Below are 18,364 nucleotides of genomic sequence, written 5' to 3'. Positions count from 1 at the left end.
CTCATGCAGTCTAGAGATGTTCTTCAGGTCACATGGCAGAAACTTTCACCTGATGGAGAGGAGAAGAATTTTGTTGGCTACAGAAACTTTGAGCAAGGTGTGAGTGAAGATTTTCTTGGGAAAGTGGAGTTTAAAGTTGCTGGACTGCAGAACTGCTCCATAGTTATCAGGAAGGTGATGGATCAGGATGAAGGCTGCTATCTCTGTTTGTTTAACACGTTTCCTGATGGTTCTCTGACAGGCAGAACCTGCCTCCAACTCTATGGTGAGCTCCTTTCTTCACTTTTGAAGACATATTCATGGTGAATTACAGTTTTAACTCGTTTCACATTGATGGCAGTTAGAAATGATGGCTGTTAAATTGTCTGCTTGCCGACATTGTGCCATGAAATGCAAATACTTCAAACCACTAAAAGCATGTTGTACATACTCTGCATTTCACACACTTTGCCTCCAACTGTCATAAAAGTTAATTTTATTCCCGAATGTAAGAAGATATGATGGTCATGATATTTAAATTATATTATCATTATATAAAATTCCTCAATTTGTGAAATGTAATGTAGGAAACAGAGACAACTGCTCATCAAAATGTCCAAGAACCCAAAGATTTCTTAAAACACTTGTTTTATTCAGTCTAAAGCTCAAATATATTTGATTTATAATGTTATAAAACAGAGGAAATCAGCAAACTAGTTGATTTTTTGTAACAACTTGCTTCATGTGATATTTTTTCAATGTGTTGTCTTTGCAGAGCTGCATGAACCCATTCTACAAATCAGAGAATCAAACTCTACTGAAGAGACAGTTGTGTCCTGCTCGGCCACAGGTCGTCCTGCTCCCACAGTAACTCTGAATGTCCCACAACAAGACCTCTACTTCTCTCACAACAACACAGTCAGTGTCACCAACACCAACGGTACAGTCACCGTCACCACTACAGCTGTGCTATCTGGTTTCCATGGAAACAACACACAGGTTGGATGTGCAGCACAACTGCTCTCAGTCCCTGAAATTCAAGTGTTTAAGACGATTCCTGCAGTGAAGCAATCGTCTGCTGATGGTGAGAAACACTTCCAAAACCATAGATTTATAAATTGATTATCATTTAATGATTCTGACTGAGTTTAATTTTTCAGGTTTTAATGAGGAATCTGGATCCGATCAGAGTAAGTTAATCTTAAAATTGTCTCAAGTCAAAATTCACATTTAAATTGTAGTTGCTTTATGAATGTTTAGTGTCATAGATTTCATTTTAATTGTTGCATTGATCACAGCAGTGGTTGTTGTTTGTGTTGCTGTAGTCGTCACTGTCCTGCTCAGACATAAACATAAGAATGTGATACCAGTGTCTCACAGTTAATATGGTAATAATTTATTGACATTAAGAGGAAACACAGAGCTTAAAGAATCTATGCAGTCATGACAATCTTTTTAGTTTTGGGAGTCTTTCCAAAAGGTAAGAGAGATGTTACAGTAGTCTGTACATTTACAGAAGTCATTTTTCTGCTGACATTGAAGGAGGATTCCTGTGTATTTTTAACTCTAACCCAAAGTGAATGTTTTGAGAAGAAATATTGAATCCTGCTGATTTATTCTTGTTTTCCACAATTAAAGTTTGACAGGTGAATGTTTCTTGCTGATCACAATTTTTATTTACAGCAAACTAAGACAAAAAAGCAACATGCGTATTGTTGAAATGTTCACATCAACCTAAAGTTCACACACAGTTTAAACCTCATATTTCTTTTCCTCCATGCAGGTCTAACAGCTGTGATACAAACACAGCAGACTGTGATGGCAGCAGTAGGAGAAGATGTCCATCTCGGCTGTCAGCTCATGGAGTCTAGAGATGTTGTTCAGGTCACATGGCAGAAACTTTCACCTGAGGGGAAGGAGAAGAATTTTGTTGGCTACAGAAACCTTGAGCAAGGAGTGAGTGAAGATTTTCTTGGGAAAGTGGAGTTTAAAGCTGCTGGACTGCAGGACGGCTCCATAGTTATCAGGGAGGTGGTGGAGCAGGATGAAGGCTGCTATCTCTGTTTGTTTAACACGTTTCCTGAAGGTTCTCTGACAGGCAGAACCTGCCTCCAACTCTATGGTGAGGACTAGACCTGAAACTTATTTTCATTGTTGATGGCATTTCTGCCGAAATCGATCGATTAATCAACTAATTTGTGCAGCTGTAAAGACCTTTCTGCATTAATCATGTAAAAGCGTTTATCTTTGTAAGAAATGAATTCATGTGAAACAGTATTTTTTTTCATGTTTTGTCTTTGCAGAGCTGCATGAACCCATTCTACAAATCAGAGAATCAAACTCTCCTGAAGAGACAGTTGTGTCCTGCTCGGCCACAGGTCGTCCTGCTCCCACAGTAACTCTGAATGTCCTACAACAAGACCTCTACTTCTCTCACAACAGCACAGTCAGTGTCACCAACACCAACGGTACAGTCACCGTCACCACTACAGCTGTGCTGTCTGGTTTCCATGGAAACGGTACACAGGTTGGATGTGCAGCACAACTGCTCTCAGTCGCTGGAATTCAGGTGTTTAAGACGATTCCTGCGGTGAAACAATCGTCTGCTGATGGTGAGAAACACTTCCAAAACCACAGATTCATAAATTAATTATCACTTTGTGATTCAGATTTTTGTTTTTCTTTCTTCAGATTTTAATGATGAATCTGGATCTGATAAGAGTAAGTTAACATTAAAGTTGTCTCAAGTCAAAACTCACATTTAAACTGTAGTTGCTTTATGAATGTTTAGTGTTTCATATCACATTTTTTCCTCTTTTTCTCATAGATTTCACTTTGATTGTTACATTGATCACAGCAGTGGTCGTTGTTTGTGTTGCTGTAGTCGTCATTGTCCTGCTCAGACGTAAACATAAGAACAGGTCATTTCAACTTTCAACTCAATATCTGTCTTGTTGTGATACCAGTGTCTCACAGTTAATATGGTAATAATTTATTGACATTAAGAGGAAACACAGAGCTTAAAGAATCTATACAGACAACACCTATAAATAAATAATATATAAATGTTCTTAAATCCTTCATTCTGTCACACAGGGACGATGAGGAGATGGAGATGACACAAGAACCAATCAAAGACACTGATGAGTAAGACGATTTCATAATTATTCACTTGTTCATATTTATTATTAATTTCTTCTTCAGAAAATTATTTAATCTGTCCTCTCTTTGTCTGTTGTGGTTAGGGTTAGGGTTAGTATTTAAGTTCCTTTCTGTCTCTATATCTCTCTAACTAATGTGTTATTTATACATGAAGCTGATTCTGATGCACTTTACTCTTCATGGTCCATTGTGTACTCATAGTCAGCCTGTTTATCCACATAACTGTTAACTGTCAGAGTTATTCAGTGATAGAAATATGTATGATGTATTGTGATAATGTGAGTGGAAATTGACTCATGTCTTGTTTTTATCTGAAGGTGTAAAACACTTTTAATGAATCCAGAGAACGCTCAGATCCGACGACGGGCATCTCATGAGAAAAATCCAAAAGAGAAGAAACAAGTACCACCGTATTAACACAGTTAAAAGTCTATTTATGACAAACAATAATCCACAAGACTGTAGTTTTAATACGAAGTCAGTCAGACTTGAGCAAAGCTGCATCAAATCATGTGTTGGTAAAATGTTCAGACATTGTAAAAGAATCAAAATGTGTCCTGAACAAGATGAATCTCTCATCTTATATCTCCAGATCGAAAAGATTAATGTACACAGAGGTTTTGATGTTTTTGTACTATTTTTTACCATATTTTTTTACATTTTAAACATTAAAAATGTATAATAAAATAAATCACTGAATTTTACCTTTGACTCAGAGAGGAACTACTTTAATGTCTCTGACATGTTGACACCTGTTCACACCTTGAAGGCACCAATCACAATCTGCTGGGTTATGTGAAAAATACAATCTGATCTCTTTCTCAGTTTCTCAGCACATTACACGAAGATGCTTCACTAACACCAGCATCAAAATTACCATTGAGTTGATTCAACACCTCTCTGGCTCAGTGTTTTTCATAGTTTGATAAAGAAAAATGAAGTTTCCACTGCTGTGCCAGGCATGTGTAAAATGCGCACAGGTACAGATATTTACAGGCACTCAAAAGAAAAAATCTTACATACCATCATTTGTGGACTGACATTTCAGAAAACCCCAGATTAGGTGACATGTTAAGGACATTTTGTCAAGAATCAGACATTAATCTACATGAAAGGTTTTGTGATTTTGGGTGCAGATTTATCAACATATCAGTCCTGCTGCCTTCAGATGCTGCAGGGATTTAATGAACTGAAGGAGAAGCTTTTCATACAGTATAAAGCAGCTGTGGACAGCAGATACTGAAGAGTCACTCACATTCATTTACAAATCAAAACTGGTGCTTTAACAACATTAAATGTTATTTTCTGTGACGATTTTGGTCGGAGAGTGTTTAATTGAAATAACTTATTTATATTTCAAGCTTTAATCTGAATCTAGGGAACATTTCCTAAAGGTTCGCTGAAGGTTATTTTAAAAAACCCTCAGGTAACCTTCAGAGAATGTTTGCTAAAGGTTCTGTAATGGTTATTTTTGTAAAACTTTATTTTATTTAACATTATTTTTATGAAACATTCAGAGAACCTTTAGAGAATGTTCCCTGAAGGTTCTCTAAAGGTTATTCTTGACAAACCCTTCAGAGAACTTTTTTTGCTTGGGAAGTCGAGTCTCCAGTTACAGATGGAGGTGTTGATGTCAAGGTCACCGAGTTTGGTGATCAGTTTTAGGGGCGAAATGGTGGTGAATGCTAAAGTGAAGTCGATGAACAGCATTCTCACATAGGTGTCGTGGTTTGTATGCAGAGATAGCATTGTATTTTTAAAAGGTAATAATTTAGCAAATTGGTTTGTTTCTTTGCATACTGAAACTGTTGTGAAAATTGAGCCAAAGTAATAGTAAAATATTGTCAAAATATACAGTGAAGCAGCCGTCTTCCTGATAAATCCTGAACTGTCTAAAAAATGATATTTCAGAAGCTTAAAGTTTAATTCTGTTTATAACTACAGTTTTTAGTTTATCTATCTATCTATAGACTATAGCCAGCATAGCCATTGACTATGTTTTTGTAGAGATACAGTTGGGGCAGATCGTATTGATGATCCAGCAGCTGTAACTAAGCTAGTTTGGTGTTAAGCTGTAGCTCACTGTGATTAACAGCAACACTCAAGCTTTAAACATGTAGGTTCAATCCTGACTGGATAAATGACTTTTATAAGTTAGCGTACCAATTAACAACTGAAAACCCTTGATTAAAGTTAGATGACTGCAGACCCATTTTAAGGTTGTGGATTCTAATCATGGCCAATTAGAAACTTTTAAGTAAAAATTCAAAGTTTGAAGGTTTTGAAATTGTGGGTTTAATCCATAGTCAGTCAGTGATCTTTTTCAAGTCAGCAGACCTTGGATACATCTGTGGACGTGAGGTGGTTGGTTTGATTCCCTCTCCTCCGTCAGTAACTGGAGCAAACTCAAATGTGTCCCACTTTCTGACTGAAGAAAAACCTCAAATGAACATTTTTTTCAACTGGTGTAAAACTTAAGCTCACTGTACAATGATGTGATTTTGACACTGTAATGCTAAAACAATTCAAATGTTTTGTGAAAGAGCACAAACAGTTCCACCTGCAGTGTCCATAAACAAACAGGAGACAGCGGTGTGGCCTCACTGAAACAAGCCACCTCACAGCCTGGCTGCCAGGTGTTACGGACAAACTGGTCCTGGTGGTTCAAACAGGTGTCTGCACTGAAGCAGTTTTATGTGGAGTGGGGTGTTACCCACCCTTGTGGTGACTGTCTGACCTTTTTGAAGTTGTGGGTTCAACTCTGAACCAATCAGCTGTATAAAACTTTAGCTCACTGTGTTTAACTGCAACACTGAAGTTTAAAAGTTGTGGGTTCAATCCTGACTTGGTCAGTTGTTTTTTAAAGTTAGCTTACTTTTACTAAAGTACTTTTTATGCAGTCCTCTACTTACATATATGTACTCTGTGTTTGTTTGAAGCCAATATCAATGCTCTGTAAGCAAACGTTAAAGACTGAACAACCAAGAACATATTTACCCCTCAGCAGGGATTGAACCAACAATCCTGTGCTCAGGTATTTATCACCTGTTACTCATCTTACTGAGATATATTGCAGGTCGGAGGTTTATCTCAGCCACATCTTGTTCCTGCACACTTTATGCTCACTTCACATTTCAGGAAAAAATGTTGTTACAGTCAAAGTTGGGAGAGAGTTATGGGAGAGAATGTGCATCATCTGTCTTGTTGATGCTTATCTGACAGAGTCTGGGATTGAACCAGCAACCTTGTGATCTGTCACCTGTTTCTGTAACCACTAGACCAGTCAGACACATAGCTGTTTTGACGCTGTGATGCTAAATCAATTTAAAAAATTAAATTAAAATGCATTTGCAGAGGAGGCTGATCAGGAAACCAGCCAACTACAATCCCAGAGAATTTATTTAAAATCACTTTACTGGTATCTGAACTTCTTCAACTTGAACTGGACACCTTTTTTATGGTTGTGAGGTCAGAAAAGGTCAAATTACAGATTAAAACAGTAAGAAGTGGATTATCTTGTATGATCAGTAGTAGCTACTGAAACTGGAAATATAACATTTGACAGAATATCTGATTAAACTAGTGTCGTAAAATTATTAGAAAAAAATGAAGACAGGACACAAATATTTATTTCCAGTTTTATCTGTTTATTCAATGGCAAATTAGGAGGCATTCTCTACAAGTGTATAGAAGGAAAATAGGATCAGCAAGACAATGAAAAATCACTTTCAAACATGATCAGTCTTTAATTAGTGCAACTGTGTTCATAAAAGCCCAGCAGCGTCCTCTGCAGTTTGCAAAGAGAAGTGAAAAAGCTTACAGCACCTGGTATTCCCAGGCGGTCTCCCATCCAAGTACTAACCAGGCCCGACCCTGCTTAGCTTCCGAGATCAGACGAGATCGGGCGTGTTCAGGGTGGTATGGCCGTAAGCGGGAGAAATACTCACACACACACTATTTATACATGATGTAACGTCATGTATTCTTCTATTTATGTGTGTGCTGATTGTATGTGTGGCCTGTAGATTGTCTAGATAAAACACATGTTACTAGAAGACTAAATGAGCCTGCAACAGCTGTAACTGTGCGCTCCTCTCCATGTCTCAGTTGCTTATCTGTACACATTATTATATAACACACAGTCTTTATCATTCTTGTTAATGTTGGGGGATTGTATTACTGGAACCAGAGGTTCCTGCTCAGAAAATACGCTGATGTCTTTATCTACATAAACCTACACAGATGTTCATGATGCTGATGATCGACATGTATAAAAGGTCTGTTTGTCACTTCGTCCTCTGTTTACGGCCATACCACCCTGAACACGCCCGATCTCGTCTGATCTCGGAAGCTAAGCAGGGTCGGGCCTGGTTAGTACTTGGATGGGAGACCGCCTGGGAATACCAGGTGCTGTAAGCTTTTTCACTTCTCTTTGCAAACTGCAGAGGACGCTGCTGCTTCTTTTATGGAGGCAGAACAAGCTGGAGGCAAAGAGGAACTTATTACCTGCTTTTTCATTTGTGCATCTTCAGACTAAATTACTTTAACCAAATGTATATATAATCCTGAGTCACAGCTATTTTAAAATAACACAATATAAGTAACTGGATATGGTTACATGTTGTATGAAGCATGTACATCAAGTTCTTTACGTTAAAATCTCAACATCACTAGAAAACATTTTTTCTTGTAAATCTCTTGATGAAAACTGACAAACAGGCCTTTTATAGATGTCGATCATCAGCTGTGTTGGATACTGACTCACTGAATACAGTTCACACAGTCCCATGAAAAACTGTAGTTCAATTAAAACTTCAGGACCGTCTGTTCAAACCAATCCTCTCTGTCCAAAACAGCAAGTACTGATGTTTTCATTTCATTTTAACGCAGTAAATGCAAACATGAAAAGAAAATATACATACCAGTGTGTGTTGTACTTCACTTTATTCCTTTTTGTTTTCATCTATGTATTTTAAATCTTCCATGATATGATTCAGACTTTGCTATTAGAAGTTAGCAGCTCTTGTCATGTCTGCCTTCTTGGCTGCAAGCTGATGACAGATCCTGAGTTTGTGTTTAATGATTCATTGTTTTATGAAACTTAACGAGCAGATGAAAAAATATTACATTAAATATGTCAGGATGACTTTTCCTCACACTCTTGTTTTGTTGTATTTAATCACACTTGTTTTAACAATGAACATGCATAAAGATCCAGGATCTTTAATGTCTTATCATTGAGGACTATATGTTTGAGAACAATAAATGAGTCTCTGTAGACAAATTAAGTCTGTTGTGTGTCTGTAAATGTCTTCAGTGAGTGTTTGAGTTTTCATTTTGCCTCTTTTTGTCTGGTTTGTTTTTCTTTTGGTGCAATTACCTGGACTTTGTGCCTAAACCACACAGCACCTGAAGATGTTGCACTGTTATATTAAATAAATAAAATAATAAAGTCACGTGAATGTAATTTCTTTACTTTATTCTTTCATTCTCATACATTTAAAACAAAACAAAAGCATATTGTTCTGTTGTTTCCTTTCAGTTCCTGAGAGACCAGCGTGGGAGTACCACAGGACCAGCAGCTGAGACACAGCTGAGATCAGCAGGTGTGAGACACAGGAAGCTGTAAATACAGTAAGCAGGAAATCTGTCTTCTCTCATGTGAGTGGAATGATACAGTCTACGAAGGACACAGAGACTTTTTACACGTGTAGTGTGTTTCCACCCAGAAAGTGTGAAGTAAACTGTCACGATTTATTGCTAAACATATGAACCATGACAAGAATTCTCACTCTCCAGGCGACCAGATTGATTATTTTGTTATTTTGACCAAATTTTATAGTTATAAATCAAAATTTACAAGCATGAAGCTAAACATTTCTAAGCTGGTTATTTCTGTTGAACAATACATTTCACATATAGCTCAATGTATCAACAAAAAAAGTGGTTAAAACATAAAACTCCTGTGAGCTTTACAAGGTTCACTGGTAACTGAAACTGATGAACTAAACTGAAAGCTGCTCCATTTTCTCTGCCTCTTACACACATCAGTGACCCCGAGTCTGCTGAACATGGACCTATCATAAGATCTGGATACCGAACTAACAAATGGCACATTCATTCCTATGAAAGTTGCTCAGTGGTTAGCTCACTTTACGTAGTGAAGACGTCACAGATTTTTAAATTGCTTTTCTCGGCTCGAAGGACGTTTTACAAATATAAAACCTCCATGGATCAAAAGTTCATAATAGAAAGAGTCATAATTGACTTTGCAGTTCAAGGTGTCCTGTCTACACTTATTACAGAGGTCTCTTTTACAATGATAGTCTGAGGGGAAAATGGGGCGGTGAGAGCATCTTACACAAATACAAAAAACAAAAAAACAGATGTCACCACTATTCCGCCTGACTGGATCGTTTCTTTACATCGTGGGACTCAGAGGCGTAATACGCTGTTTTATATTACATTTTAGAAACGAATCAGTGTACGTTACAGTTTAATATGTAGACATATTTATTCTAGTGAGAACTTTATATTATAACATTGATACCATCAGAGATCAGTATAGTTGAGTTGAAACTTGCAGCGATGATGACACAAGCTGCGGTCATGACGATCTTTTTTGTTTTGGGAGTCTTTCCAAAAGGTAAGAGAGAGATGTTACAGTAGTCTGTACTTTTACAGAAGTCATTTTTTCTGATGAAATTTAAAGCACCGTGGAGGATTCCTGTGTATTTTTAACTCTAACTCAAAGTGAATGTTTTGAGAAGAAATATTGAATCCTGCTGATTTATTCTTGTTTTCCACATTCAAAGTGCGACAGGTGAATGTTTCTTGCTGGTGACAATTTTTATTTACAGCAAACTAAGACAAAAAAGCAACGTGTAATTTATTAGAAATGTAACAAAGATAAGTTTTCTCTGTTTTCAACATCCATGTTCATCACAACCAACCAGCAACACATTTATGAGTTAACATGAAGCTTAAAGTGACTCAAACTCTTTTTCACTTTTAACATCACTGTTCAGTCTCTATAATAAAGTTTAGTACTTTACCTGCAGCCTGTCCTACTTCGAAAAGCAAAACTATATTTGCTGAAATAAATCATATTTTATCACTGAGTTGCAGTTTCACTATTACATTATAAATCATTTTGAGCATCTAAGTATCAATGTATAACAGAAATTGTGTTTAAATGTTCACATCAACCTAAAGTTCACACACAGTTTAAACCCCATATTTCTTTTCCTCCATGCAGGTCTAACAGCTGTGATACAAACACAGCAGACTGTGATGGCAGCAGTAGGAGAAGATGTCCATCTCAGCTGTCAGCTCATGCAGTCTAGAGATGTTGTTCAGGTCACATGGCAGAAACTTACCTGAGGGGAAGAAGAAGAATTTTGCAACCTACAACAAATACTTTGGACAAACAGTGAATGCTGGTTTTCAGGGGAAAGTGGAGTTTAAAGTTGCTGGACTGCAGAACTGCTCCATAGTTATCAGGAAGGTGATGGAGCAGGATGAAGGCTGCTATCTCTGTTTGTTTAACACGTATCCTGATGGTTCTCTGACAGGCAGAACCTGCCTCCAACTGTATGGTGAGCCCCTATCTCACTTTTGAAGACATATTTGTGGTGAATTACAGTTTTAACTCGTTTCACATTGATGGCAGTTAGAAATAATGGCTGTTAAATTGTCTGCTTGCCGTCATTGTGCCATGAAATGCAAATGCTTCAAACCACTAAAAGCATGTTGTACATACTCTGCATTTCACACATTTTGCCTCCAACTGTCATAAAAGTTAATTTTATTCCCAAATGTAAGAAGACATGATGGTCATGATATTTAAATTATAATATGATTATATCAAATTCCTCAATTTGTGAAATGAAATGTAGGAAACAGAGACAACTGCTCATCATAATGTCCAAGAACCCAAAGATTTCTTAAAATACTTGTTTTATTCAGTCTAAAGCCCAAATATATTTGATTTATAATGTTATAACAGAGGAAATCAGCAAACTAGTGGATTTCTTAAAAAACTTTCTCCATGTGATATTTCTTTAATGTTTTGTCTTTGCAGAGCTGCATGAACCCATTCTACAAATCAGAGAATCAAACTCTACTGAAGAGACAGTTGTGTCCTGCTCGGCCACAGGTCGTCCTGCTCCCACAGTAACTCTGAATGTCCCACAACAAGACCTCTACTTCTCTCACAACAGCACAGTCAGTGTCACCAACACCAACGGTACAGTCACCATCACCACTACAGCTGTGCTGTCTGGTTTCCAGGGAAACAACACACAGGTTGGATGTGCAGCACAACTGCTCTCAGTCCCTGAAATTCAAGTGTTTAAGACGATTCCTGCAGTGAAACAGTCGTCTGCTGATGGTGAGAAACACTTCCAAACCCATAGATTTATTAACTGATTATTATTTTATGATTCTATTTTATTTTCTTTCTTCAGGTTTTAATGATGAATCTGGATCTGATCAGAGTAAGTTAACCTTAAAGTTGTCTCGAGTCAAAATTCACATTTAAACTGTAATTGCTTTATGAATGTTTAGTGTTTCATATCACATGTTTTCCTCTTTTTTTTCATAGATTTCACTTTGATTGTTGCATTGATCACAGCAGTGGTCGTTGTTTGTGTTGCTGTAGTCGTCACTGTTGTCACTGTCGTCATACGTAAACATAAGAACAGGTAATTTCAACTTTCAACTCAATATCTGTCTTGTTGTGATACCAGTGTCTCACAGTTAATATGGTAATAATTTATTGACATTAAGAGGATACACAGAGCTTAAAGAATCTATACAGACAACACCTATAAATAAATAATATATAAATGTTCTTAAATCCTTCAGTCTTTCACACAGGGACGATGAGGAGATATTATGATTAAAACAATTTCATAATTATTCACTTGTTCATATTTATTATTAATTGCTTCTTCAGAAAATGATTTAATCTGTCTTCTTTCTATTTTGGCATTTAAGTTCCTTTCTGTCTCTATATCTCTCTAACTAATGTGTTATTTATACATGAAGCTGATTCTGATGCACTTTACTCTTCATGGTCCATTGTGTACTCATAGTCAGCCTGTTTATCCACATAACTGTTAACTGTCAGAGTAATTCAGTGATATAAATATGTATGATGTATTGTAATAATGTGAGTGGAAACTGACTCATGTCTTTTTTTTATCTGAAGGTGCAAAACACCTTTAATGAATCTGTAGAATGAGCAGATCCGGCGACAGACACCTCAGGAGAAAAAGCCAAAAGAAAGAAAAAGCTCACTGTGTTTGACAGCAGCACTGAATTTTAAAAGTTGTGGGTTCAATCCTGACTTGATCAAGTGTTTTTTAAATTTAGCAGCTGTATTTATTGCTATTATTATTAGGACTTAGCTGTTATGAGGGAACAAGTCAAGAGCATGTATTTGACAGGTGTGTGAGCCTCTGTTCCTACTAAACAAAGGGGGAAACAGTAACACTGACAATAACATTCACAGCTGTCAGGATGTGTTTCCCGTGCTGTAATGGACAAATTTAGGGATAGGAATGACTGCTCTGAGGAAACATGTCAGCAGTATGAAATTGGCCTATGATCTCAGAAGCTAAGCAGGGTCGGGGCTGGTTAGTACTTGGATGGGGGACCGTCTGGGAATACCAGGTCCTGCAGAAGACGCTGCTGAGCTTTTATGAACACATTTGCACTAATTAAAGACTGATCATGTTGTTTGAAAGTGATATTTGATTGTCCTGATGCTCCTATATATTCTACAAGTTATACTTCTATAACTTGTAGAGAATGCCCCCTAATCCAACATTAACACTGCTGTTAGTCTGTCATTAAATTCTGTCTGTCTGTCTTTTTCTAATAGTTTTACTACACTAGTTTAATCAGATGTTGTCCAGCAGAGGGCAGCATAGAGCTGCTGATACTAAACTCAAACAACTGTCATAGGAAAGGCTGTGAAAGGTTTTTTGTCATGGCTGCCATCAGCTGTGTTTGATACTGACTCACTGAAAACAGTTCACACAGTCCCATGAAACTGTAGTTCAATTAAAACTTCAGGACTGTCTGTTCAAACCAATCCTCTCTGTCCAAAACAGCAGGTACTGATGTTTTCATTTCATTGTAACGCAGTAAATGCAAACATGAAAAGAAAATATACATACCAGTGTGTGTTGTACTTCACTTTATTCCTTCTTGTTTTCATCTATGTATTTTAAATCTTCCATGATATGATTCAGACTTTGCTATTAGAAGTTAGCAGCTCTTGTCATGTCTGCCTTCTTGGCTGCAAGCTGACAACAGATCCTGAATTTGTGTTTAATGATTCATTGTTTTATGAAACTTAACGAGCAGATGAAAAAATATTACATTAAATATGTCAGGATGACTTTTGCTCACACTCTTGTTTTGTTGTATTTAGTCACACTTGTTTTAACAATGAACATGCATAAAGATCCAGGATCTTTAAGGTCTTATCATTGAGGACTATATGTTTGAGAACAATAAATGAGTCTCTGTAGACAAACTAAGTCTGTTTTGTGTCTGTAAATGTCTTCAGTGAGTGTTAAAGTTTTCATTTTGCCTCTTTTTGTCTGTGTTTTTTCTTTTGGTGCAATTACCTGGACTTTGTGCCTAAACCACACAGCACCTGAAGATGTTGCACTGTTATATTAAATAAATAAAAGAACAAAGTCACGTGAATGTAGTTTCTTTAACACAGGTGTGAATGCTTTGGAGATCCATTGAATGTAACCCTTTCATCACATCATTGACATCTAGTGGTTTTCACATGAGCCTGGTTACAGTTTTTTTCTGATTGTTTAGGCACTATCTTTAAAACTACAGGCTATTTAACCACAAAACCTTACAGCAAACCAGCAAAACATTATACATCTCATGCAAAAGCAAACTATTCTTGCAAAACTCCTCAAACTGTTTTTAAAAAATAGTGTTTTTGCATCAATACAATACGTCTGTCTTGATTTCACCCCTGCAAAGTTCATTCTGTCCTCTGTCTAGACGCAGGGGGCATCAGTTTGTTTAAGACCAGTCATTTGAGTTCAATGCTATTTACTTGTACAGTTCATTCAAACATACTTTGTCCTTACAAAGAGTTCATCATTCTTACAATCTACAACACACCAAATCAGAATAACAGATTAAGAAATAAGATTTCCCCTACAGTTTTGTCATAAATGTAATAAACACACATAAAAGTATCGCCTGGAGTGTCGTATCCAGTCCTGACATGACTCTCTGTCCAATATTGGCCTCCATTGTTGTCCAAACCAAATGTTTACCTGTGGCCTGTTTATATTGTTTAAGCTCTGATTTGTAAGTGAACTCATTATCTAAAAGTGTTTTCACATGTGTCATTGTGGAAAGGCAACTGGCAAAATAGTGCAATGTAGAGACCAATGCCTACAGTTTTGCTAGAAGTGTGTTAATAACCTGCAAACTGCGTGTAAAGCAGAGAATGATCCACTTGGATCTGCTTCATGCAGTATAGAAGGAAATGTGAGAGCATCTTTGTGAAGATTGACCCGTAGACATTAAGAGACACTTATTATTTGTTTCTGGTAATGCTGTCAGGTCTGTCCTTCAGTTACAACGTTTGTAAGACTTTAAATTTATTGTGACATAGATGTGGCAGGATTTGCTTATAGAGTTGCTGGGGAGATATTTGTGAGCATAACCATAATGATATACTGTATATTGCCTTGAGAAAGACCAAGTGCAGCTGAAACGTTGGCTGTACAGTTAAATCATTGAAGTTTAGTGTGCAGTCTTCTTCTCTTCAATATATGTTATTGACATGTAGACTTCTCACCCTACAACTCTTGTTAATTTTACCTTACAAGTAAATCTCCCTGTTGGTAAACTGACAATTAAATAGTTTCCTGCACAGGTTTGATACTTCAGCAGTGGTGGAAGAAGTATTCAGATTAAGGATGCACGATATTGGATTTTTTGTCGATATCCGATATGCCGATATTTCCAACTCATTGTGGCCGATTGCCGATGCCGATACCGATATATGCACATATTTTTTTCCAGCTGGCTGAGGAGACTATTATGCATGCAAGCATAGATTGAACTAAGTATGATCAAGAAAGACAATATATGAAGGAAGAATTTAGGAAGACTGGATTCAGGAGCTCAGCATTAAAACTTTAATGAACCTGCCAAGTTGGTGGAGCAGTAGAGTTTTCTTTGAGTTTATTAGACAGACAGGATTAATATGTAGGATTTAATCTCTGGTCAACAGTCCGGAACAGAGGGTGGCGGTAATGCACCTAATACGCTGGTTGCCAACCGCCGTTATAAACCAAAAAGAAGAAGATAACGTTTTTTTATTTTTCAAACAGAGTGGTAAATCCTGTCAGCAGAGGGATTTCCTATCTGTGCAGCCGAACACCGCAGCACCTCGATGGACTGTTTCACCCTGACGGTCCCGGTGCTTCCTACGCAGGCTCGACTTCACTCAGCTGCCTGTCAGACCCGCTGCTTCTTCCCACTTTAACCTGAATAACAAGCACCGGGACCGTTGGGCCAAACAGTCAATCAAGGGAAGCACAGTCAGGCGGCGGAGGAGATGGCTACATGTCGACCTCTCATAATCGGCAGAATTCGCCGATGCTGATATTTCATTTTAGAGCTTTTATCGGCCGATACTGATGACGTGCCGATAATATCGTGCATCCCTAATTCAGATCCTTTATTTAAGTCAACGTACCAATACAACAATGTAAAACTACTCCATTACAAGTAAAAGTCCTGCATGAACAATCCTACTTAAGTAAAAGTACATAAGTATTATGAGCTTGATGTAATTAAAGTATTGCAGTAAAAGTAGTGGCTTGGTCCCTCTGACTGATGTATTATTATATATAACATTAGATTATTAATACTGAAGCATCAGTGTTAGAGCAGCATGTTACTGTTGTAGCTGCTGGAGGTGGAGCTAGTTTCAACTACTTTATATACAGTTAGCTAGTTTAGTCCAGTGGTTCCCAACCTAGGGGTCAGGCCCCTCCAAAAGGTCACCAGATAAATCTGAGGGGTCGTGAGATGATTAATGGGAGAGGAAAGAAGAAAAAACAAAGTTCTGATACACAAATCTGTTTTCAGTTTTTTTTACTTTTTCTCTAATCTTTGCTTTTTGGTGAAACATTGGATCATTTGAACATTTATTGAAATGTAACCATGTGAGAAATTTAGAGGGAAAAATCACTATTTGGTGCAGTTTTTAACAACTCGTAGACAACTGAAATGTGACCAGGACTACACGCTGCTTTTTGTAAGACGTCAAAAGCCAAAAAGGTTGGAAACTCCAACAGTCGTCCTATGTCAGTTAATAATTTACAGCTGTACATTATTGACTGTCACAGGTGTCCTTGTGTGACCTTTTCTGTTTCACTATCACTGCATGACACTGTGAACATGAAGGGTGTAAATTAAAGGACAGACTACAGTATGTGTCTGCTGCTTCCACCTGGACACTATATAATGAACTGACTGTAACCAGGTCGCAGCTTCAGAGGATTTCCTTCACTGAAGACTCTTCAGCAACTGACTCAGTTGACCAACTCCTGCCTGGATCAAAGCCAGTGAACCAACCAACCAACCAACCAACCAACCAACCAGTCAACCAACCAACTACTCATCAGCCGAGCAAGAAATAAGGTAAGGGACCTTATTAGAAAAAGTTCCTCTTTAAATCTCTTGGTGGTCTGATTCTCCTCAGTGAGCCTCGCTCACGTTTGCTTGATTAAATTTGTTAAATTAATAAATGAAAAAAATGTAGATTTTATTAGTTTTGTATTTCCTGACAATATTTTTCCAGATTTGAACAAAACCATCCTGAATCTGCTCAACTTTGGTCACGTAGTTCATAATGTTTCCACAGCGGCCTTCTAGAGATTTTTTATGTAGCATTTTTGAATGCATGAGTTTGCAGTATTTTCTTCCTGTGACAGGCTCAGACTCTTGAAAAAACTAGATTAAAGTTAACTGAGCTAGCCAGCTGCCCTCCTGAAACAAAAACATCTGCAGATAATATAGAGAGCAAGAACAAGTTGATGAGTTATTGTTAGGACAAGAGGAGAAAATAATCTCTCAATACTCTGTACTTGGACAATGTCACAATGACATTCACAACAAAGAGAAAGATTCAGAGGAAAAGGCTCTGCTCTGTCAGAATCCACATACAGTATGTTGCTGAAGTCACTGCATCACTTGTTCTGCTCTAAATTTACTCAGAACAATTTTTGTATTTATTTCTTCACCAGTGAATCATGAGGATCCAGTTTGCATGTTTGCTGCTGGTGCTGCCCTGTGCCATTGGAGTCTCTGGGCCTCTGACCTTCAATGAGAAGCACATCAATAGAGAAATGTTGAATGATGATGGATGTAATAGAAAAATGAGACGTATTAATGAAGAAATAGTTCGTTGCAAGCCTATAAATTCCTTCATCATCACCACCAATACACGATCAGTCCGTGACAATTGTCTTAGGGTTATAAATAATGCAAACATACGAAGTACTGAACGCTTTACAGTTGTTAACTGTAGAAGAGTTGGACAAACTAATTATCCTGACTGTACCTACCGTGCTCAACGTTTATCTGATGTCTTCATTAGAATCGCATGTAATAATGGTAGACCTGTGCACGTTGAAGGTACAGTTTAAGTGTAATAACTTTGAACAGTGGGTTATATACAAGTTTGTTTCTGTTTTGTTGGATATGGAGAATGTGTTGACAAATTACAGAAACAATTTACATGTGGCTTGTAAAATAACAGAATAAATCTATTAAAAAAATGCACATCAAATTTTTCCAGTTTTGCTAATATTCATTAGCTATGCAGGGTCGGGCCTGATTAGTACTTGGATGGGAGACCGCCTGGGAATACCAGGTGCTGCAGAGAAACTGCAGAGGACGCTGCTGAGCGTTTATGAACACATTTGCACTAATTTAAGACTGATCATGTTGTTTGAAAGTGATATTTGATTGCCCTGATGCTCCTGTTTTCCTTCTATACACTTGTAGAGAATGCCCCCTAATCCAACATTAACACTGCTGTTAGTCTGTCATTAAATAAACAGATTAAACTGGAAAATAAATATTTGTGTCCTGTCTTTTTCTAATAGTTTTACTAAACTAGTTTAATCAGATGTTGTCCAGCAGAGGGCAG

General features: G+C 37.4%; 1 protein-coding gene, 1 long non-coding RNA gene and 2 other non-coding genes across 4 annotated transcripts in view; 3 read left to right on the top strand and 1 right to left on the bottom strand.

The window, feature by feature from the left end:
• Positions 1-3: 3 nt before the first annotated feature.
• Positions 4-18,364, top strand: part of LOC122976623 (immunoglobulin superfamily member 10-like) — a 106,560-nt gene continuing 88,199 nt past the window's right edge. Inside the window, exons 1-4 of the mRNA XM_044345204.1 lie at positions 4-265; positions 755-1,063; positions 1,140-1,169; positions 1,763-2,101. Of these exons, the coding sequence (XP_044201139.1) occupies positions 4-265; positions 755-1,063; positions 1,140-1,169; positions 1,763-2,101 (940 nt within the window). The remainder of the gene's footprint in view (positions 266-754; positions 1,064-1,139; positions 1,170-1,762; positions 2,102-18,364) is intronic.
• On the bottom strand, positions 6,955-7,073 carry LOC122977676. The gene has a single exon (XR_006401896.1). It is a non-coding gene; the product is annotated as a 5S ribosomal RNA (ribosomal RNA).
• Positions 7,442-7,560, top strand: LOC122978196. The gene has a single exon (XR_006402367.1). It is a non-coding gene; the product is annotated as a 5S ribosomal RNA (ribosomal RNA).
• LOC122976394 lies at positions 16,335-18,295 on the top strand. The gene is made up of 2 exons (XR_006400923.1): positions 16,335-16,851; positions 17,457-18,295. It is a non-coding gene; the product is annotated as an uncharacterized LOC122976394 (long non-coding RNA).

Source organism: Thunnus albacares, chromosome 24, assembly GCF_914725855.1.
Source record: "Thunnus albacares chromosome 24, fThuAlb1.1, whole genome shotgun sequence".
NCBI lineage: Eukaryota > Metazoa > Chordata > Actinopteri > Scombriformes > Scombridae > Thunnus > Thunnus albacares.
The sequence above is the reverse complement of the archived record's forward strand: the minus strand, read 5'-3'. Positions and strand labels throughout refer to the sequence as shown.